The sequence below is a fragment of the Bubalus bubalis genome, chromosome 11 (genome assembly GCF_019923935.1).
Source record: "Bubalus bubalis isolate 160015118507 breed Murrah chromosome 11, NDDB_SH_1, whole genome shotgun sequence".
NCBI lineage: Eukaryota > Metazoa > Chordata > Mammalia > Artiodactyla > Bovidae > Bubalus > Bubalus bubalis.
In genome coordinates, this window is record NC_059167.1 from 31,486,587 (window position 1) to 31,509,338 (window position 22,752).

The 22,752-nt window shown below is 42.0% G+C and overlaps 2 protein-coding genes across 3 annotated transcripts in view; both read left to right on the forward strand.

Moving 5' to 3' along the window:
• The window catches only part of RTN1 (reticulon 1), a 241,266-nt gene extending 228,719 nt beyond the window's left edge, over positions 1-12,547 (forward strand). For both annotated transcript variants that reach the window (XM_006069649.4, XM_044924905.1), the window contains 5 exons: positions 663-801; positions 2,357-2,426; positions 2,933-2,979; positions 3,065-3,123; positions 11,753-12,547. In XM_006069649.4, the coding sequence (XP_006069711.4) occupies positions 663-801; positions 2,357-2,426; positions 2,933-2,979; positions 3,065-3,123; positions 11,753-11,795 (358 nt within the window). In that variant the 3' untranslated portion in view covers positions 11,796-12,547. The remainder of the gene's footprint in view (positions 1-662; positions 802-2,356; positions 2,427-2,932; positions 2,980-3,064; positions 3,124-11,752) is intronic.
• Positions 12,548-19,738: 7,191 nt separating this feature from the next.
• CCDC175 (coiled-coil domain containing 175) overlaps positions 19,739-22,752 on the forward strand; it is an 81,369-nt gene continuing 78,355 nt past the window's right edge. The window contains exon 1 of the mRNA XM_006069654.4: positions 19,739-22,345. Coding sequence (XP_006069716.3) covers positions 22,168-22,345 — 178 coding nt within the window. The 5' untranslated portion in view covers positions 19,739-22,167. The remainder of the gene's footprint in view (positions 22,346-22,752) is intronic.

The following is a 22,752-nucleotide window of genomic DNA, read 5'->3' on the forward strand; positions in this document are numbered from 1 at the left end:
GTTATGGTCAAAGCAGGAGGATCGATTGACCTTTATAGATTCGTAGAGCCTGGGTTATCTACCCAAGAGTTCAAATTAACCCTTTGAACAAATGGAAAATGCAGTTACTAAAAACAACACTCTTACTAGAACCAGTGAGCATTCTAGTATGTCCCAGGTCACTTGTGTTTTCAGAGCTCTCTAGAATAAAACCTAAAAGTACTTTCCAGAATTTAAATATGAAATCTTAGAGATTTGATGAGAAATAGTAATTGGCAGCTAAGATTTTGAGATATCTCAATTATTTAAAAAGAAAATTCATGCAGCCGAGAAGAAATAAGGACTTTTCACAATTGCTCAGTGAGCCAGATATACAGAGAATTCAGCAAGTGAACTGATTTGGGACTGACTTTTCTCTGGTCCTCGCCAGTTGCTCTGAATTATCAGCTCACACTATCACGTTGCCTGTGAGAGACAGAAGCAGCCACATTGCCCCACTGAGTGCCGTGATTCCTGTGTTCCCCGGTGAACTAACTGTGGGTGTGGATGTGGTGCCCTGCAGCCTTCTGACTGGTGTAAATCCTTCAGGATGACCTGACTGTGGTCCTCAGGGTTGGAGAAGGGAAGCAGCTGTTTCAGGATTCCCTCTGATGGAGTTCTCTGTGGGGATGCTCTGTTGACAGGGCCTACTTGGAGCTTGAGATCACCCTGTCTCAGGAGCAGATTCAGAAGTACACAGACTGCCTGCAATTCTACGTGAACAACACGCTCAAAGAACTGAGGAGGCTCTTTCTTGTCCAGGACCTGGTGGATTCCTTAAAAGTATGAGTGCTTAAGCCGTTTCATTTGACAGTCTTGAGTTTTGTTTTCCCTAAAGGTACACATAATGTTATAAACTTCCACATGATGGAGAATAAAATAAGTGCTAATTATATTCTCCTGCTGTCACTTCAGTCGTGTCTGACTCTGTGCAACCCCATAGACAGCAGCCTACCAGGCTCCTCCGTCCATGGGATTTTCCAGGCAAGAGTACTGGAGTGGGGTGCCATTGCCTTCTCCAATTATATTCTAGGGTCTGAAAATGTCCAGCTGTACAGCTCATCCAGTCTAATGTCATCATCTTACAGATGCTGAAACTATGGTTCAGAGAGGTTAAGACACTTGCCTGAGGTTGCCCAGTGAGTCACTGACAGAGCTGGGACCAAACCCAGGTTACATAGCTTCTAGTTTTGTGCTACTTACAGTACCCCAGGCTGCTTCTTGTTCCCATTTTCAATTCCTCAATTTCCTAAAATTATTTTTAAAATAAACATCTAGTTTAGGGAATGTGAAAAATACACATGCTTTTTCTTAGAAAGAAACACTATACTCTGCTAATAATAAGGACCTGTGGGCTGTGAGAATGAGCCCCTGAAGTGTAGAGGAGGGGCACCTGGGTGTTATTCCTGGTTCCATCATTGAACTCACTGGGCTTCTTGGAACAAACTGCTAGGACCACCACATGGCTTATAGGGAAAACCAAAGTCAATCAGTCATGACTCAACAGGGCCATGAGCAGAGGGGTGGGAGCCCAGGCAAGGATTCTGTCAGTTCTCCCTTCTCCCAGAGCACTGGGAGGGATCTGTACCATGGGCTGCTCCTTAATGAGGAAGAAAGAGCAGAAGGAAAGTGAGTGATGAGTCCTTGATGCTCAAGCTGCTTTACTGGAATAACATCTTGGCAAATAATGACTAAAAAAAGAGAGCAGGGAGATTAAAATTACTTAACCTTAGAGCTTTTAAGGGAACATGTCTACTTAAATTTGTAATGTGAAAATTGTGGGCTAGAATAGGGATCAGCAAACCTTATCTATTATATAAAGGGCCACGTGGTAAATATTTTAGGCTTTGTGGGCTACACAGTCTTTGTTGTAGCTACTCAACTTTGTCACTATAGCAGAAAAGCAGCTGAAGACAATACAGAAATGAATAACTGTGGCTGTGTGCTAACATTGTTTATGAATACTGAACACTGAATTTCGTATCATTTGCACGTTATACAAAATGTCATTTTTGTTTTAACTTTATTCAACCATGCAAAATTCATTCTTAACTTGTGGGCCTATATGAAAACAGGTCAAGGCCAGTTTTCTGATCCCCGCCCTAGTTTATTATTTCACTGAGTCCCTCAAATCTTACAAGGAAATCCACAGGATTCTGAGACACGTAAAGACTGGATCCTCTTTCAGTAATTGTGTGACAAGCTTTAAATGCTCTTATACTTCCTATTGAAACCATGATGTCGTTTGCCTCAAATTTTAATCTAAACAAATCAATGAAATGAGACTCTTATCTGTCATAATGGGTTTAGAAGCTCTGATCATCATTTCATTTGTTAGTTTGCAGTCCTAATGTGGCTCCTGACTTATGTTGGCGCTCTCTTCAACGGCCTGACCCTGCTGCTCATGGGTAAGGACAGCCAAGTGTGTTATGTCTCCTTCACATACTCTGTGAGCATCTCCCTAGGCTGTTAGCTTGCTTGGATGCATTCCTAGCAACAAATTCCAGATTTTCTGAGTGCAGAGCATTTCCCTGACCATCATAGTTCAATTAAAGAGCATAATATATCAATATATTACACAGTAAAAATGAATTTCTTAAAGTTTTTTTCTTTTTCTTTAATCATAACTGGTTTTATCTGGCTTCAAATATATATCTGCTTCAATGGTGTTATGTATTGAAGATCATTTTTATCTTAGGAGGTCATTCTCTCATTCCAGAATTAATGACTTAATATTTGTGAAGGTCTCAGCATTTTTTTGTTTTCCTTATGAACTAGCTCTGCCATCTTTTAGCTAGAATGCTGGCTACTGAAAATAATGTCATTATATCACATAACTATATAAAAATGTATCTATAAGATTGTTCCTACATACAGCTCTCAATTTTAATACTATATCTGTTTTTCATCCCAGCTGTGGTTTCAATGTTTACTCTACCTGTAGTGTATGTTAAGCACCAGGTAAGTTCTATGTGATGTCAAACATGCATGTTAAGTTTTGACCTTGTGAACTGTGGATGTGCTCATGATTTCTTCCTCTTTGTAGGCACAGATTGACCAATATCTGGGACTTGTGAGGACTCACATAAATGCTGTTGTGGCAAAGTAAGTTGCATAGTGCAATTTATAAAAAGGAGAGACTGCCTTAGGCAGGCATTTGACTGGATTAGATAGGAGTAATAAGAGGATAATAAAGTAATAGACTGATTTATGATCATTCACTTCTTTGAGTCATATGTTCATACCCTTACCAAATATATTATTTCAGAAGTAAAGTATAAATTTTTAAAACTTCCAATTAAATAAAACTTTCAGTGGTTTATTTCAGGTATCATGAAATGAATTTTAATAAATGAATGATATTAATGTCTGTCTGGGGACTGGCTCATGTTCAAGAATAAGATGGATTGGAGGAAGGAAAAAAGCCTGATTCAGAAAAGTAAAATTAAATTTTAGTAAATTAATCAAAATAAAAGTGTTAGCATTTTCAATTTTAAAATAATAAATATCATTAAATTTTAAACCATTGAAATTATTTTTAAAACAAAACATTTTTTAATCTTGAGAACTTTTATTACCTTTTAGATTACACCATTTAAATTCAATATGTGTGTGTGTTTGCCTATTTTATTAATACCATTGCTTTTTAAACCTGAGTCTTAAATAGACTCTACTTTATGGATATTTTATATATTAGGAGATAATGATTCCAGTTATAAAAGTATTTACAGTTAATATAGTCATTAACTTAGTAGTTTTCCCTAATTCTTAAATTAGTGTTTTTAGATACATCTTCATCTAAAATGAAGTTTTTCTGTTGTTATTATTACTCAAGATTTTGTTTTAATTAAAAGCTGACCTTAGCTTTGACTACAAATACACGTCTGAAAAATACTAGAGTTTCTCTCCAGGAATCCTAGAATCATGTGGCTAGACCTAGATGATAGTAGAATTAAATGCAAGTATTTTAGATGGTCAAAGATATACAGAGAAAAACAGATAAGAAAAAAGCAAGCGCTTTAAAGTTCCTCTGCTATTTGATTTGTGTGTCATCAGTTGCAGTTCTCTCCTGAAGTTTAGAAAGATTTTTGTTTTTATTATGTATTGTTTATATTCTTCCTCTTAAATTCATGGTGAATTTGGATTCAGACATTTCAAAATGCCTGAAATTATCAGCTTAACACATATGCAATGAATACCTAGTGAAAATCAGCATATTGAAGACAAATATTTATTACTTTGTAATAGGAAATGACAGCATGGTATAACATGAGATTTAGTATTTGCCAAACCAGGGGAACCTGTTAAAAATATGAATTCCCAGATTCTACAACAAACTTATGGAAATAAAATTCCTGGGATAAGGGACCCATAATCTATATTTTAATGAACTTCCTAGGTGTATTTAAATTCTGGCAGTTAGAACTGTGTTCAGGAATGACAGCAAAGAACACCAGAATAGGAGCTTGGAAACTGGAAGACAGAAGTTCTAGGCCTCAGCTGTTCAGTACTTAGTCTGAGAATCTTAAACAAATCACATCTCTTAATTTTTTATTGATTAGTTGCTTGCTTCAAAAAAAAAAAAAAAGACATTATTTTCCAGGCATTTCATTAACAGGTACAGAGAGTATAAAGATGAATAAGATGATCCCACCTAGCAGAGCTCTTAGCCTATGGGTACAGACAAAACTGTAAAGAAATAACCATAAGACAATATAAGAATGACAGTAGAATTGTGTAAAATATTAAGGTGAGAGAGATACGGAAACTACTGTTCTTACCTGGGGGATAATGGAAAGCCACTAAAAAAAGGGCCCTCACTAGCATGGCTGGGTTCTGTTGAGGACTTCCGTCTGTGTCCTCACATGGCAGAAGTTGATGGAAACTCTCTGGGTTCTCTTTTATAGGGCACTAATCCCATCCATGAAGGCTCCATTCTCATGACCTAATCACCTTCCAAAAGCCCCGCCTCCTAATACTAACATATTGGGGATTAGGTTTCAGTATATAAATTTGGGGGTGTTGGGTGATGGGGTGCAGCAGGACATAAACATTCAGTCTATAGCAGCCCTGAAGGATGGTAAACACTCATCAGGTGGATGATGAGGGGAAAGACACTGCGAGAAGAAATAACACAGGTAGAGGCAGAAGCATGAAAACGTAGGTCAGGGTCAGGGAGCAGTGAGGCAACCAGTGTGTCTAAAGCTTAAATGAATGAAAAGATGAGCTAGAAAGGGCCTAGAAAGAGAAGCTGGGGCCACGTATAGCATGCTGTACGGAGTTAGGACTCAACAGGACATAGCCTGCCCTTGATGTTCCTATGCAGGAGATTTGTATTTTGCACAGATTACTATGGCAGTCTAGTGGGAGGAGAATTGGAAAGTGAGATGTGGTAATTAGCAAGGAGGCTGTTGAATTCAAACAAAAGTGGTAGGGATATAAGCCTGTTAAAATAGAAGGGAAGGAGAGATGGCAGAAACTAAAATGTATGAACATATGTATATAATATGGTTGGCTAAATTAAAATTGGAAATCAATGCTCTGAACAGGAATAGAAAGGAAGCTAAGGACAAAAAGAGAAACTGAGTGGGGCTTCCCTGGTGGTCCAGTAGCTAAGACTTCAAGCTTGCAATGCAGGGGGTCTAGGTTCAATTCCTGGTCAGGGAACTAGATCCCACGTGCTATAGCTAAAGATCCCGTATGCCATAATGAAGATTGAAGATCATGCATGCCACAACTAAGACCTCGTGCAGCCAAATAAATAAGCAGGAATAAAATATTTTTTTAAAAATTTAGAAAAAGAGAAACTGGATAAGTTACGTAAACAGCAGTTCTCCAAGAGAATCTGTTTTGCCTGACACTAAATTTTGAAGGATATTTCTTAGTGGAGTCTTACTTCTAAGATTTCTTCAACCTCTGAAATTCTGATTACATGTTAGAAGAACTGACACCATTTTAGTGAAACCGTTAAAAACAGGAACTTTGGAATCAAATAGACTAGCTTGAGTCCATTTCTGGTATTTTTTAGCTATATGAATTCATTATAAATGTTATTTGACTCCCTGAGTTTGTTTCTTTATCTATACATTGGAAAGATAATGTCTGTAAGGTATTCTTACTTGGACATAGGGAGGACTCAATAAATATTCAGTGATCATAATCATGATCATCCTACTCCCACTGCTTAGAGATCAGTTCATGGTGAGTGTGGAGGACAGTCCCAGACTAGGCAGGAAACCTTGGTGCCCCTCCAACGCCTATGCTGAGTGAATGATAACCCTGTCCAGGTCATTTAACCTCCCTGTGTCTCAGTTTTCCACCTCTAAAATGGGGCTGCGTGCATGCTAAGTCAGTTCATTCGTGTCCAATTCCTTGCAACCCCATGGACTATATATAGCCCACCAGGCTCCTTTGTCCATGGGATTCTCTTGGCAACAATACTGGAGTGGGTTGCCATGCCCTCCTCCAGGGGATCTTTCCGACCCAGGGATCAAACTCGAGTCTCTTACATCTCCTGCATTGGCAAGTGGGTTCTTTACCACTAATGTCATCTGGGGAGCCCCTAAGTGGGGATAATAACACCTAACAACACTTTCTTAGTATTTCATTGAGGTACTTAGAAAGTCTTCCTGGTGTCCTTGAGGAGAAAATGGAGATGTACAGTCCAGATTATAGCACAATTGGTAGAGTTCCAGAATGTTGAAATAGTAGACCCTTTGGAGGTTCATTAGTCCAATGAAAATCCATCCAGGGCGAGGTGTAGTAATGTGACACAGGGCTCTGCCCTTGACTCCATGACTTTCCATACCAGTGTTTCACATGACTATGTGAAGACAAATCAAGTATACTCATCAGAGTTCTAGGTGACACATAGCTTGGAGCAAAAGCACATTCAGAAGACAGCAAGTTCAAGATTCAAAATGAATTAAGTGATCTTGAGTAATGTAGAATGCGAAACTGAAGTTAATAAAATGAAATTGACAGGGAAAGCAAAGTCCTATATTTAGATTTTTTTAAGTCAACTTTTGCATATACAGAATGGAAGGAGGGGCAGATGCAATACAGTACAACAGTAGTGTGTGTGAAAAATATCTGGGGGGGTGAGTGATAAATAGATTAATTGATCACAGCCAAATATGAATCAGTAATGTACGGAGGCATATTTTTTAAAATATATGCAAGTTTAGATGTTATTAATAGAAGTATATGTCAAAATCAAAAGAGGCTATAGTTGTTTCATATCCCATATTGTCGTTCCATAGATGTGTTAAATTTCAGAGTTGAACATTTTAAGAGCTGCAATTATACACTGAAGTCATGTCCGAAAGATGACTGGGTATTGAAGTATTGGAAATATGACAGTAATGTGAGTGACAACCAAACTTTACTGGAGATGATTATTCTGGAAAAGAGATAACTTGAAAAGAACACATTTGGAGGTCTAACATTGTGAGAGAAGTAATCATTCTCTTTTTGTCTAAAGAGCTATGAATGGAAAGGCCAGAAGTTCTGAGATTTGAATGAAACATGAGGGGAAACAGTACCAATTAGAGTTGTTCAACAATGAAGCCATTTGCCCTGTGAAACAGTAAGCTCACTGACACCCATTCAAGTCTTCACATAAAAGTTAGTTGACCACTGTCACAGATACGGTTTAAAGGACTTCTGCAATGGGAGAAAAGTAGAATTAGTTAACGCTTAGTCTACTGTGATATTCTAAAAGCATTTCAAAACTAATACATATATGTTATACTTTGGAGAAGACCAGACCTAAGGTGTCTCTATTGAAATGTTTCACATTCTCTGCTGCATTATCATTTTCTGCCTCTTCTGGCTCATTTCCACAATCATAATCTCTCCAGTCTTTCCATCCTTGCTGGCTCTAATGCTTCTCTCCCTACCTCACTGCAGTCAGGCCTGCACCCTGAGCACTTAAGTTGCTCTTTGTCAGGGTCCTAGTGACCTTCATATTGCTAAATCCTGCAGTCATCACTCCATCCTCAACCTTCTCAACCTCTCAGACACTCTTTATGATTACTGCCATTTTTGTTGAGCACTCTCCTTGACTCTTGGCATGGCTTGAGTCTCAGCTGCTTTCTCGCAGTGTCTTCTCTTGGCTCTTCCTTCTCTGGTTCACCCTTCATCCCTAGTGGCCTCAAAGATTATCTCTATGTCAAAGACTCCAAAATGTGTGTCTCCACAAGCTTAGTTTTTTAAAAAGTCCACTTTACAAATATAGAATGTGAGGAGGAGGAGGTGGAGATGAGATAGGATACAACAGTAGTATGTATAAAAAATACATGGAGGTTTTCTAATTTGTCACAGCCAAATATGAGTCATTTATGTGTTTGAGACATTTTTTTAAAAAATCAATGCAAGTCTCAGTCAGTTCAATCACTCAGTTGTGTACGACTCTTTGCGACCCCATGAACCGCAGCATGCCAGGCCTTCCTGTCCATCACCAACTCCCGGAGTCCACCGAAACCCATGTCCATTGAGTCAGTGATGCCATACAACCACCCCATCCTCTGTCATCCCCTTCTCCTCCTGCCTTCAATCTTTCCCAGCATCAGGGTCTTTTCAAATGAGTCAGTTCTTCGCATCAGGTGGCCAAAGTATAGGAGTTTCAGCTTCAGCATCAGTCATTCCAATGAATATTCACAACTGATTTCCTTTAGGACGGACTGGTTGGATCTCCTTGAAGTCCAAGGGACTCTCAAGAGTCTTCTCCAATACCACAGTTTAAAAGCATCAATTCTTCAGTGCTCAGCCTTTATGGTCCCAACTCTCACATCCATACGTGACTACTGGAAAAACCATAGCTTTGACTAGATGGACCTTTGTTGGCAAAGTAATGTCTCTGCTTTTTAATATGCTATCTAGGTTTGTCATAGCTTTTCTTCCAAGGAGCAAGTGTCTTTTAATTTCATGGCTGCAGTGACCATCTGCAGTGATTTTAGAGCCCAAGAAAATTAAGTCTCTATTTCCATTGTTTCCCTATCTATTTGCCATGAAGTGATGGGACCAGATGCCATGATCTTAGTTTTCTGAATGTTGAGTTTTAAGCCAGGTTTTCACTCTCCTCTTTCACTTTCATCAAGATGCTCCTTAGTTCCTCTTTGCTTTCTGTCATAAGGTGGTAAGGTTATTGATATTTCTTCTGGCAATCTTGATTCCAGTTTGTGCTTCATCTAGCCTGGCATTTTGCATGATGTACTCTGCATATAAGTTAAATAAGTAGGGTGACAATATACAGCCTTGACGTACTCCTTTCCCAATTTGGAACCAGTCCATTGTTCCATGTCTGGTTCTAACTTGCTTCTTGATCTGCATACAGATTTCTCAGGAAGCAGGACAGGTGGTCTGGTATTTCCATCTCTTTCAGAATTTTCCACAGTTTGTTGTGATCCACATAGTCAAAGGCTTTGGTATAGTCAGTAAAACAGAAGTAGATGTTTTTCTGGAACTCTCTTGCTTTTTCAATGATCCAGCGAATGTTGGCAACTTGATCTCTGATTCCTCTGCATTTTCTAAATCCAGCTTGAACATTTGGAAGCTCTCGGTTCACGTACTGTTGAAGCCTCACTTGAAGAATTTTGAGCATTACTTTGCTAATGTGTGAGATGAGTGTAATTGTACAGTAGTTTGAGCATTCTTTGGCATTGCCTTTCTTTGGGATTGAAATGAAAACTGACCTTTTCCAGTCCTGTGGCCACTGCTGAGTTTTCCAAATTTGCTGGCTGATTGAGGGCAGCATTTTAACAGCATCATCTTTTAGGATTTGAAATAACTCAACTGGAGTTCCATTACCTCCACTAGCTTTGTTCATAGTTATGCTTTCTAAGGCCCAGTTAACTTAATCTGCTTACCTGATGTTATCTCTCAAATGTCCCATAGACATTTCAGATTCAGCGTGGCCAAACAGATCTTGCAGTTTCAGCCCAGAATTTATTCTTACTTCAGTTGCCACACCATCTTTGTAAATGGCATTATTATTCACCTGGTTGCTCAGGCCCAAAACTAAAGCATCTTCCTTGATTACTGTCAATCTTTCCCCTGCCCACACATTCAACCCATCAGCTTGGCAGATGGGTCCTGTCTGCTCCATCCCCTCACTGGATACCCAGAGTGAGCACTTTACTCCACTGGCAAGGCTTCATTCCACATAACCCAGACCATTGCCATTCAGCACCTAGACTGCTATAGTTGTCCTCCATCCATTATTGCTCTGTTTCCCCACTTTTTTCACATAACCACCATCATGATCTTCTTTGATCACATCATTCCTTTGCCTACAATTCATCAGTGGCTTCCCAGCCACAGAATAGAATCTAAATTCCTTTTACCGCCTGCAAGTTTCAACACCATCTGGTTACCTCCTGCCTCTCAGACCTTCTCGCCTCACTCCCCAAGCACACTGGTCTCATCCTTGACTCCTAAGCTTGTCCTCACTTTTTGGCCTCTGTACTCCCTGCTTCGTCTTCCTGAAACACTTCAACCCAGTGGCCCCTTCTTATCCTGAAGACATCTATTTCTCACATGAGGGGACTTAAAGTAAGCATCTCCCACCTAATGGAAATCAACCCTGAATATTCATTGGAAGGACTGATGCTGAAGCTGAAGCTCCAATAGTTTGGCCATCACCGACTCATTGGAAAAGACCCTGATGCTGGGAAAGATTGAAGGCAGCAGGAGAAGGGGGCAACAGAGGATGAGATGGTTGGAGGGCATCACCAAGTCAATGGTCATGAGTTTAAGCAAACTCTGGGAGATGGTGAAAGAGAGGGAAGCCTGGTGTCCTACAGTCCATGGGAGTCAGGCATGACTGAGTGACTGAACAACATCTCTCAACTATCACCACTGCTCCCTCATTACCTATCATTCCATCTTGTTTGTTTTTTTTTTTAATAGCATTTGTCACAATATGTACTTCTCTGGTTTGTCTACTTGTTTATTTCTGGCTCCTCAACCCCTAGGAGAATGAAAGCTCCATGAGAGCAGGACCTTCTCCCTTCTGATCACTGAATTCCAGCATCTGCAAGGGTGCATGACACAGAGGAAGGTCTCAGTCAAACTCTGCATGGGGAGCTCATTAAGCTTTGATTTAATGACGCAAAATGCTTCCAGTATAAACCTACCTAAAATAATACTGCCATTCTGCGAGAATCACAGAACTTTAGGGGCATTAGAAATACCTAATTTGCACCCGGTAAATGCTCTAGGACCAGGAAGGCTCATTAGCTTCCAGATGGCACACAGCTAATTAGTAGAGAGCTTAAACTAGAACTCAGTTTTCTTCATTCCAGTTCTAGCAGTTTCTGCTGAGGGTGACCATATGTTTCTTCACCTGGAACCATCCCTGTTCATGCCTATTGTCCTGGTATAGTTAATAACAGCACTGTCTTTCTCTTTCAGAAGTGTCCCAGGCTGAGTGATAAATGGTCACCTACGTATATCACAGCTTCTATAAATCTGAAATAAATCAACATCTTTGTCTACCTAAAAAGTTATAATTTAAGAAATATGGCTTCCTGGGGTCATTCACTATCTAATTATACTTCCTTATTGCATAGAAATGCATTTATAGACACTCATACATAAAAATTATGGTATTTTTTGGAATATTAAGCTATTTGGTCACTTAGCTAATTAAAGCAATGACACATAGTGATGTCATAAGATGATTTCATTAATAATACTTGTGATTTACCACCATCTGATATTGTCTTTTTAGGATTCAGGCTAAAATCCCAGGCGCTAAAAGGCACACTGAGTAAGTGGATACCCCACCGGGGACTGAACACCAAGAGGAATGTCTGAAGTGGTAACAGCTCTGTCTTACATGTTACTGCAAATTGATTGTTTCTCCCCCCCAGTACCATAATCTTAGAGACAAACTTTAAAACAGCTGTTTTTAGGCTGTTTCTGTACCCTTAGGATATTTGAGTCACTTGTGTCAAGCACTAAAGTATAGCGAAAAGTGTATTAGATGTGGTTTTTAATTTTGTGTTGCTAAAAAAAAAAGTGCATGATGGTGAGAACCCAAGTTATCTTTCCTTCGTCGGTGTTCTTCTCTCTGCAATGCTTCTGTAGCTTCTCATGTTCCCTGTGGCTAGGCCTTTCCTGCCCAGTGCACTGATGCAATAGTGGAAATCGCTTCTATGTCCTTGGGTTGTTGGTTGGATTAATCTTAAATAACAATATATAGACTTGTAAACCGATGTTTAAGTGTTTTTCCAACACACACAACATAAAAATGAAAACAAGTCGACCGTACTTAATCAGTTTTGTATAACTTAAAATAATTAAATAAATGAATAAACCCAAAAACAAACATGCAGTACTTTTGTTGTGTGAGACTGATGGGCTGATTTACATGTATGGCAACTAAAAAGTACCAGCATGTTAACTTTATTACAATTTGTATTACTTTCTCTGTAGTTCCTAATGGACTTAATTATGGATTCTGGATATTTGCACTTATGTACTTGATACTGAATGCATAAATAAATGTTACTAAGTGTAGAAACTTCTCCCTCTCTTCTCGTGATCGCACCAGAAAACTCAATACTCTAAGAAATAGCATCTGTGGATGTGCCAGACAGGCTGAGACCAAGTACTCGCTTTGCTCCTGTTTCCAGAATCCACATAGTCCAACTCCAGCCTAGTATATGGCTCATTTGGGTTATTAGTAGAAATCACTGGAGACTGGTAAAACTGGAAAACATTCTTCATATTGTACTTGGTGGGGCTTATGTAGATAATTTAAATGGTTTTTTTAAAAACTTGAACGTGATATAAATCCTCCCATAAACTTCTTATAATAACATGCAACACAATACTGGCATAAAACAATTATAATTGCTATGAACTCTCTGTTTTGGTAATTATTTATTGAGCATCTACTGTACTTGATACTGAGTGCCTAGTGCTCAGAACAGGGTGGTGAATAAGAGAGACAATAAGTCCTGCCCTCACCAAGCTGAGTCTTTGCGGTTATTTACTGCTCTTTGCAGAAGTCCAGTTGCCTGTGTTATGTCACCGTTAAAGTCAAAGTCAAAGATGCTGGGGTAGAAGGGGGGATGAAAGTAGTAGTAGTGGGAGAAATAAAAATGGGGAGAAAAGGATGGTTACTTACAAAAAGCTGCCTTTGAGCAGTTCTGGACTTGTGTTCAATAAGCACTCGTGGAGTTACCCTTCTGTGCAAAATATTGTGACGACCACACAGTCAATTAACTTGACACTGCCAACAGCCAAGACTGGGGGAGATGGGAGGAGGTTATGTGGAAATGCTCACTAAGTCAAAAGCAGCTGAAATAACAGCTGCAATATAAAACTAGAGCAAACAGGATTCTCAGAGGTGGACTTTGGGGCTGGGTTCTGATCTGGCTTTTTCCAGAGGGAGACGGTTCATCCCAGTATGAAGAAAGAACATGGACTAAGATGCTGAGACATGGGGGCACGTGCAGAGAACAGTGAGTAATACGCTGTAAGGAGCTTGAGTGGCAATGTAGGGCCAGGTAAGGCTGAAAGGGTGGGTTGAACCCATGCTAAAAAGAAACTTGAATGTTAAGGAGTTTGTGTTCTGTTTCTTCGATCTCAGAGAGTCAGATAGACACAGTGAGTGTGCATGATACTAGAGATTAGAAGAATATAGGAGATAATTGTGATATAACTAACAGGTGACGCATGCCAGAGCTTCTGCTAAGACAATGACAGTGACAATAGAAAGGATATATTCACCTGTCCTGATCCTCTGTACCAGCTCAACATGCCTAGCACCCGCTGTGCACAGAGGAGCCACTCAGAGAGATGACATGGAGGGGATGGGATTGGAGATGGTGACTGATTACATGTGGAAGTTCAAGACCAAGGCTAACCCTGAAAGTAAGCGCCTCCTTAAATTCTGCACCCTAGGCAGCTTGCCTGCATCGCCCTAGCCCCAGCTCTGTTAAAGACTAGCTGATCAGGAGAGTGCAATACCATTTTTCAGGTTATAAAGCCCAGAAGAGCTCATCTGGGGAAGGAAAATAATAAACTTGGTATGAGACCTGCTTTTTTCATGGTTACTAGATAGAGGAAAATCCCATGGCTGGAGAAGCCTGGTGGGCTGCAGTCCATGGGGTCTCTAAGAGTCAGGCACGACTGAGTGACTTCACTTTCACTTTTCACTTTCATGCATTGGAGAAGGAAATGTCAACCCACTCCAGTGTTCTTGCCTGGAGAATCCCAGTTTTGACGGGGGAGCCTGGTGGGCTGCCGTCTAAGGGGTCGCACAGAGTCGGACACGACTGAAGCGACTTAGCAGCAGCAGCAGCAGATAGAGGAGAGGATTGTGTGTGTGTGTGTGTGTGTGTGTGTGTGTTTCAGTGTCCAACCTCTGAGACAGAGTTTCTTCTAAACAGCTTTATTGTGTCAAATTAACCTTCAGAGTCTGCTTTTGCAGTATTTTCCTCCCTCCTGAGAGCCCAGAATTCCTTTCATAAGCAGCTGCTTATTCAGAGGATCTAATGAGGAATTCTGTTTGCTAGCAGTGGTGAAGACAGTTTCCTGAAGAAACTCCAGCCTGACAAGATGATAGGTATGGACGTAGAATTCAACAGGTGGACAACACAGGGCACAATGATCCTGCTTTATAAATATCAATATCAAATGATATTGGAGATGATGGAAATAATGTGAGGACCCAATGACCAGGCAACAAGCAGACCAAGAATAGAGCCCTCAGGGGCCCAGAGTGAGTGAGGTTATCCTGAAAGCTGTGAACAATAGAAAATTCTTAGGACCTAAACACAAGTTAAGCAAGAAGCGGGTGAGTAGGTGAAGAAGCCATGGTGTTTTATAGATCATTTCAGGAAAAAAGGAAGTAGGATAGCTCATATTTTCTCTGCTCTTTCCCCACCTATATCAGTTTCCTAGCATTACCCTAACAAAGTACCAACACCTGGGTGGCTTAAAATGACAGAAATGTATTGTGTCACAGTTCTGAAGGCTACAGGTCCAAAACCATGGTGCTGGCAGGGCCGCACTCTCTCTGATAGCTCTAGGAGAGGATTCTCCCTTGCCTCGTCTAGCTTCTGGTGGTTGCCAACAGTCCACGGCATTCCTTGGCTTGTAGATGCATCACCCCAGGCCCAGGGCATCTTCTCACTGAGTGTCTTCACATCACCTTCCCTCTGTGCCCAAATCTCCCCTTTCTATTAGGATACCCAGTCACATGGATTAGGGCCCCCGCGTGACCTCATTTTAACTTCATTGCTCTGTAAAGATCCTATTTGCAAATAAGCTAACATTTTGAGATATTGGGGTTTGGTACTTCAACATAGGTTTTGTTGGGGACACAATTCAACTCTTATGCCTCCCTAAGCATGATAGTGGGCCTTACAACACTGTGAAGGCTTTTCCTTCTGGGCAGAGCCCAGACCTGTTTCCCCAGTTGATTCTCACTATAGGGCATTACTACTGAGAAGTAGTGGAACAGCTCCTCCCTTACCTGAGTGCCCCTGAGTATAGCTGGGTGCTGAGCCTTACTTCACTACCATGGAGTTCCAGTAGCTGTCCCATTGTCACTGACTAGGGCAACTTCAGGCACCCGAACTTTAGCACTCCCTTCTGGAGAAGGGAAAGGCTACCCACTCCAGTATTCCTGCCTGGAAAATTCCATGGACAGAGGAGCCTGGCGGGTTGCAAAGAGTCAGACACGACCAAGCAACTAACACTTTCACTATTTTTTTTTTTTCTTTTCTAAGTATGGGAAGTAGGTGGGGGATACAGGAGCTCCCACTGCAGTTTGGTATCAGCTAGTGTGCCTGGAGAATCCCAGGGACGGGGGAGCCTGGTGGGCTGCCGTCTATGGGGTCGCACAGAGTTGGACACGACTGAAGCGACTTAGCAGCAGCAGCAGCAGCAGTGTGGTTGTGGTTAAGGCGCAATAAACAAGCTCTGTAGATCTGGGCAGAGAGTCAGTTTGCCTTCCCACTCCAGCCTTCTTATCTAGTGCTTTATATTGGCAGCAATCTCAAGCTCCTCACTATGATTTTTTCTTTAAAATTTTTTAGTTCAGTACATTCGACATTACAGAATTAATTTGGCGGGCCACATTTTCTTTGGTGAGTAAATTGAGATGAATTATTTTGTATCCTGTGTACCAGTTACCTTTTAAAAGAATTCTGCTGGAGTTAGTTCTCTCTGGTTGCTCCCCAATATGCCGAAGGGAGGTTTTCAAGTAGAAATGAAAGCACACTATATGACAACATGAGAAAAGTATATAAAAATCCAAGTAAGCATGGACAGTCCTCTGCTGCTACCTTTCTAAAAGAGGATACCACCTGAAACATCAGTGACTTAAGCTAATAATAGTAATTTAAAAAATAAGACATTCTTGCTAAATATGGCTTTGGTTGATTCTGGCCCAATTTAATTTCTGACTACTCTGCAGATGCTCACTTGAAAAACACCGAGTGCCATAATCGATAATGATATTCTGCTGCTGCTGCTGCAGCTGTTAAGTCACTCAGTCATGTCAAACTCTCTGTGACCCTATGGACTGTAGCCCACCAGGCTCCTTTGTCCATGGGATTCCCAGGGCAAGAATACTGGAGTGGGTTGCCATTTCCTTCTCCACAGGATCTTCCCAACCTAGGGATCGAACCTGCGTATCCTGCTTGGCAAGCATGTTCTTTACCAGTGAGTCACCTGGGAAGCCAGGTGACTTACCCAGCCCCAACCCCTGCCCTGGTTACAGAGCCACAGCACAACGCGAGCACAGCAAACAGTGCCCTAGTTCTGGAGTCAGAAGGACGGCTTTGCTGTTGTCCAACGTTAAGGGCCTAACCCAAGGTTATCCCCAAGGTCACTGAAGCTTTCGTCTTAGTGTGATTTTCTGAAAAATAGGGTAATCATTATAATCACCCCAAAGAGTTATGATAAAGATTAAATAAGGCACAGAAACAGTTACAAAATGTACATTTTCTCAAACATACTGCTTTGCAGGTGTGCTTCAAAACCTACTCTTCTTTCTCTGCCTTCAAGTCCATTTTCTTAAAAACAGGGGCCATATCTTGTGCATGAAAGTGAAAAAGTGAAAGGTGCTCAGTCGTGTCTGACTCTTGGTGACCCCATGGACTATACGTCCATGGAATTCTCCAGACCAGAATACTGTAGTGGGTAGCCCTTCCCTTCTCTAGGGTATCTTCCCAACCCAGGGATCAAACCCAGGTCTCCTGCATTGCAGGCAGATTGTTTACCAGCTGAGCCACAAGGGAAGTCCAAGAATCCTGGAGTGGGTAGCCTATCCCTTCTCCAGCGGCTCTTTCTGACCCAGGAATTGAACTGGGGTCTCCTGCATTGCAGGTGAATTCTTTACCAATTTAGTCAAAGCACTAATTAGAGTGTTTGGTATAAACGCTCATTACATGCTAGCTGGAGTCATCAGAGAAACTGAACTTTTAGGGAAAACAGAGAAAAAGGAAGATCTCAGGAGAGTAGACAGCTGACTTCTCTGGATTCCTACCCTTATCTCTCCCCTTCCTCCTTTTATTTCTCTTCCCTCTTTTGCCTTGTCTCTCTCTGACCTCTTTTTTCTTCCACTAAGAGACTAATTAAAGAAGCCTGGCTCCTTCTCACCACTAGTGTCTCCCTTCCCCAAAGAGGCCTTCCCTGGTGCCACCTATGGGTTTCTTTATATAAGTTCAGTGCCCAGCTCGATGCCCAGAACACAGCCTGCACATCCCAAACATGTAAACCAATGAGTCCGATGCCAACACATGCGGCCACACCTTTCTCTGGTAACCTGACAAGCATCTTTCTCTGCAAAGCCTCAGAATCCTCCCTAACTGAGCACTCCAGGCAGTCACTCATATCAAGCAGAAATAACATGGATATAAAGCCAATTCCCCATCTCTGGGCCAGCAATTGTTGATTTAATTGCAGTAATTATCACTAAGGGTTGAATGACCAAGAGGTTTAAGGAAGGCAAGGGTTGCGAAAGGACATTAACATTTGTATTTCAGAAGAAATGTTTCTTATTTTCCATTTAGTAGAAATAAAAGATGGGAAATAGCATGTACTCTGTGCTAAGCACATTGTTATTTACTTAAGCTTCATAATCCCAGGATGTAAAATTCAATTTTACAGATGAAGAATGGAGATTAAGAGGTAAACTACCTAAACCAATCTAAAACCACCAGCAAATGATGCAATGAGTATTTGACTCAAATCTATTTAGCCCCAAGAAATTGCTGATGATGGATAAAAACAAGTATTCAAGAGACAAAGTTGAAAAGGAGGGCCCTTATGAGGTGTTGTTACAAACAGTGGCATGGTCTGCCCCTCCTTGGAGATGCTCTGCTGTCCTTGTTTGGCATAACTTCATCAGGGACACTAATCCCATCTGTTTGCTTCTCTAACCATCTGGCATTACCTAGGGGACACGGTCTTCCTGCCATTTCACCACAAATGACTGTGTGATAGAATTGCTGTAGCTGAGAATTGCAGCCTGATCACAAGACAGGTACTTTAGAAGCTGTGCAAAGCCCAGGGGTTATGGAATCTTTGCCTAACATGCAAGCATCTTGCAAACTAGGCATAAAGCCAATACAAAACCCATATGAAGGCTTAAATGGGGGAAATCCTACTGGTACCAATGAGCAAAGATCAAGCCCCCCTTTCTATTCAATGCTAAAAGCTTCACTGATTCCTTTACAACCCCTAGGAAAGGCCCACCCAGCCAGCTGTTTGGACCTAATGTTTGGGTTAGTTTGGACCTCATGTTGGGGTTAGTTTGGAGAATGTATGTGTCTGACATTCCTTGGGTAACTGTCCAGCTGTTCTGAAGCCTCTTCTCTCCTGCCACCTGCACAGAAGCTGGAAACTCAGATACCCCTTGTCCTAACCTCCCTTTGATGGGCAGCCAGTGTGTAGGACTCTGGCCAGATTTCCTTCCCTGATGGAAGAGGAGAGGGAGGGGCTTCCACAGGTGGATCCTTTCCACTCTTTCCCACTTCGTACAAGGGCATGACGTCCGGGGTTGCAGTAGCCATCTGTGACCATAACGCAATAAGCCTAAAGGTGAAACACAACATGCCAAAAGGTGGCAGGGCATTAAGATAAATCCTACTGATCAACCTTGATGCGCAGACAGGGCCATGTGCCTGTGTTGTTGTTATTCAGTTGCTAAGTTGTGTCCGGCTCTTTGCAACCCCATGGACTGCAGCATGCCAGGCTTCCCTGACCTTCACCATCTTCTGGACCTTGCTCAAACTCATGTCCATCGAGTCGGTAATGCCATCCAACCATCTCATCCTCTGTCGTCCCCTTCTCCTGCCTTCAATCTTTCCCAGCATCAGGCTTTTTCCATTGAGTTAGTTCTTCGCATCAGGTAACCAAAGTATTGGAGGTTCAGCTTCAGCATCAGTCCTTTCCATGAATATTCAGGACTGATTTCCTTTAGGATTGACTGGTTTGATCTCCTTGATGTCCAAGGAACTCTCAAGAGTCTTCTGCAACACCACAGATCAAAAGCATCAATTCTTTGGCACTGAGCCTTCTTTATGGCCCAACTCTCACAACTGTCCATGACTACTGGAAAAACCATAACTGACTATATGGACCTAATATGGGCACATACCCTTTCATGGATCACAGCCTTGTTGTGGCAAAGGGCTTGCATAATTCAATGAAGCTCTGAGCCATGCTGTGCAGGGCCATCCAAAATGAACAGGTCATAGTGAAGAGTTCTGACAAAACATGGGCCACTGGAGGAGGGAATGCAAACCACTCCAGTATTCTTACCACAAGAACCCCATGGACTGTATGTACCCACATTAGCCCTGTATTTGTTATCATTAGGGTCAGAGTAAGGAAGACAGACTCTATTTTCTTGAATTTTTACTCCTCAGGAGGATTTGAGCATAGTCCAGTATTGAACCATCAGAGATCCTTAAATTCTGAGCAGAGCAAAGCATTGAAACATGCAACCACTTCCTATACATGAGATGTTTAACCAAGACTGGGACCTTGACCTGGTTTAGCCCAGGGTCTAGAAACACAACCAAGAAGTTGAGGTTTTCCCTAGAGGTACCAGATTTATGCAGAGGCAGGAACAAGAGCGTGTCATCATCAAATACCATATAAACCTCAAATACTGTAGGAACTGCAAGTATACCAGAATACAGGATCATCAACACTCCTGTGCAAATTAGGGGTCAAACTCATGCAGCAGCTGGATTCTTTCATGACCCTGTCAGCAACAGGGGAAGCAGAAGCAAACCTGCTTATCATAACTAAAAAAATAAATGTCAGCATGGGACTGGGGTATTCTAATGTGCTGTTCTGCTCCTGAGTTAAAGTCTGCCTGAAAAATATTGACTGGAAAAGAGAAGTATCTGTTTATGTCACCAGAGAAAAACAGGAGAGAAGTCGGGCCTGACTTCTGGCCCGGTGAACACCATCTATGGCTACTGAAGGATAAGAATGCTTCTTCATGCTCTCAACTATTTTAAGTTTGTGTATTTTCTTTTTAAAAAAGCTTTTTTTTAAATAATAATAAAATGCTTTACTGTCTTTTGTAATTACAAAGGTATGCAACGCCCCCTCAGGGATTGGCCTCACTCATAGACAGTGGAGAACAATGTGATCCAAAAGAAGTGATAAGTAGGAAGAATATTCTGGTGACAGCAAAAAGGTTGGCTTAGGGTGGTCCAGTCAGGATAGTTCAAGCAGAGGAATTTACCACAGGAAATTTGCTACAAGGGCTATAGAAACCAGAGGGAAGGAACATAAAGGAGATCCCAGAGACCAGAAAGCTGCTGCAAATCTGGTCCATGCCCACATGCCTGCACTGACTGATACACAGCTGGAGACTGCTAGAGGCACTGATTCCCACTCTTGCCACCTCGGGAGCCGCCAAAGTTGCTGGGACACAGTCGATTGCGGTGGCCTGAAACTGCCACTCCAGGGGATGAATAGATGGCTTCTCTGCCAGCTAATCTCCCAACGGTGTCTGCAAGCAGCCAACAAGTGTGTTTGAGGAATGTGGTTTCTAGACATCTTCCGCCTGACACACAGAGAAAAACACAGAAGGGCAGGGATAGATCTGAATGTCAAATCTTGCAGAAGGGACCCAGGAGGGAGGCCAGGATGTGGGTCTCCATGGAGGAAGGAGGCCTGGATTCTGGAGCTAGCTCTGCTGTTGATGTGCTGTGTCCTCTCCAAGGCAGTATAGCACAATGATCCAGGACATACATATACTCTGTGTCCTCATAAGCAAAGTGGGGAATAACACCCACCCCAAAGGATGGTTATGAGGGTTAAATAGGATAATGTAGGTAAGGCAGGACAAGGCCTGCAAGATAGTTCCATTCAACAAGATAGTTGTTATGTTATTTTCCCTATAATTTCAATTTCAATTTCAATCTGTAAAGAAAAGTGAAGAAGGAGGGGGTTAAATCATCTTTGCTACTCTCTAACCAGCCAGAGGAAAGAGGAACTAACAGTTACTCTCAATCTGAGCCTGTGCAGGGCTGGATTTTAGAGACACAGAGAAAAATTAATAATACCCCTGCCTTGAAAGAGCTCACAGTTGGATGAGAAAGCAGAAGAAATTCACTGATTCAAGGTAAAATGTGCTCAGGGTAGAAGGTCTGCAGGGAAAGGTCTTGAAGGATACAGTGATGGGTTTTGTAGCATAATGGAAGGATTTACACAGGCGCCACTTTAAACTCAAAATGATTATCTGTGACCCTGGGCAATTCACTTAGTCATCCCTGCCTCAGTTTCTTTGTCTGTTTAAGTGGAGATTATAAAAGAACTTTCCTTACATAGCCGTTGTGAACATTAAGGGAGCTGTACATAAAGCTCCTCCCTTTAGTACCTAGCACTGAAATGCGCTCAAACATGATCAGATTCCCCCCAGGCGGTGAGAAGGGCACAAGTGTTCAGCTACAAGGCCTGAACTAGAGAAATGGAAATGCAAAGAGGAAATGACGGCTAAAGAGGATATCATAGCTACAAGATCCCTTAATTATTGTGGATAAAGTTAGAGAAACTGGCTAGGCACCCACCCCAGGTGAGAGGCACGAGCTGGCGCACTGCCTCAGCGTCCGCGTTGCCCGTGGCAACCGGCAGTCCTTGCCTCTGGCCTGGTCGAAAATGCGCAAGAGCAGTAAGATGGCTCTGAGCTCCTGGTCCCCGGAGCTGGGGTTAGGCAGCAAGAAGGCGCTGCCGGTGGCCGCCGTCTCCACCGGCCCCTCCCTGGAATTATGCACCTTCCCCTCCACGCTGGGCTCCTCGGTCGCGACCGACGCTCTTGAGCAGCTCCTTGTTGTGGGTGAGCGGCCCGTGGGCTCTCGGAGGGACATCTCGGAAGTGGTGCTTAGAGAGCATGAAGCGGAAACCCTAGAGGGAACCTTCTCCAGCTGGTTGTGGGGGAGATGGGCGACAGAGTGGGACCCGAGGCTCAGCTCACACTAGTAGCTGGTGACAAATCCCAGACAAATCCTGAACTCCCAGGCTATTGCCATTTCCTTGTAATTAGAATGCCCAACTGCATTTAGGCTATGTGTTTAATTTCACTTCGTCTCTTTCTTGCTTTTTCTTGGCAAGTTAACTTTCTCCAACACTTAGTCATGGCAAACTGGAGACTTGAACTGGTAAATCAGAAAGTGAGTGTTCAAGAAGCTCCTGTTGCCTTAGGCAAGGAACTGTGTATTAAGCACAAATACTTTTTCTGCTAAC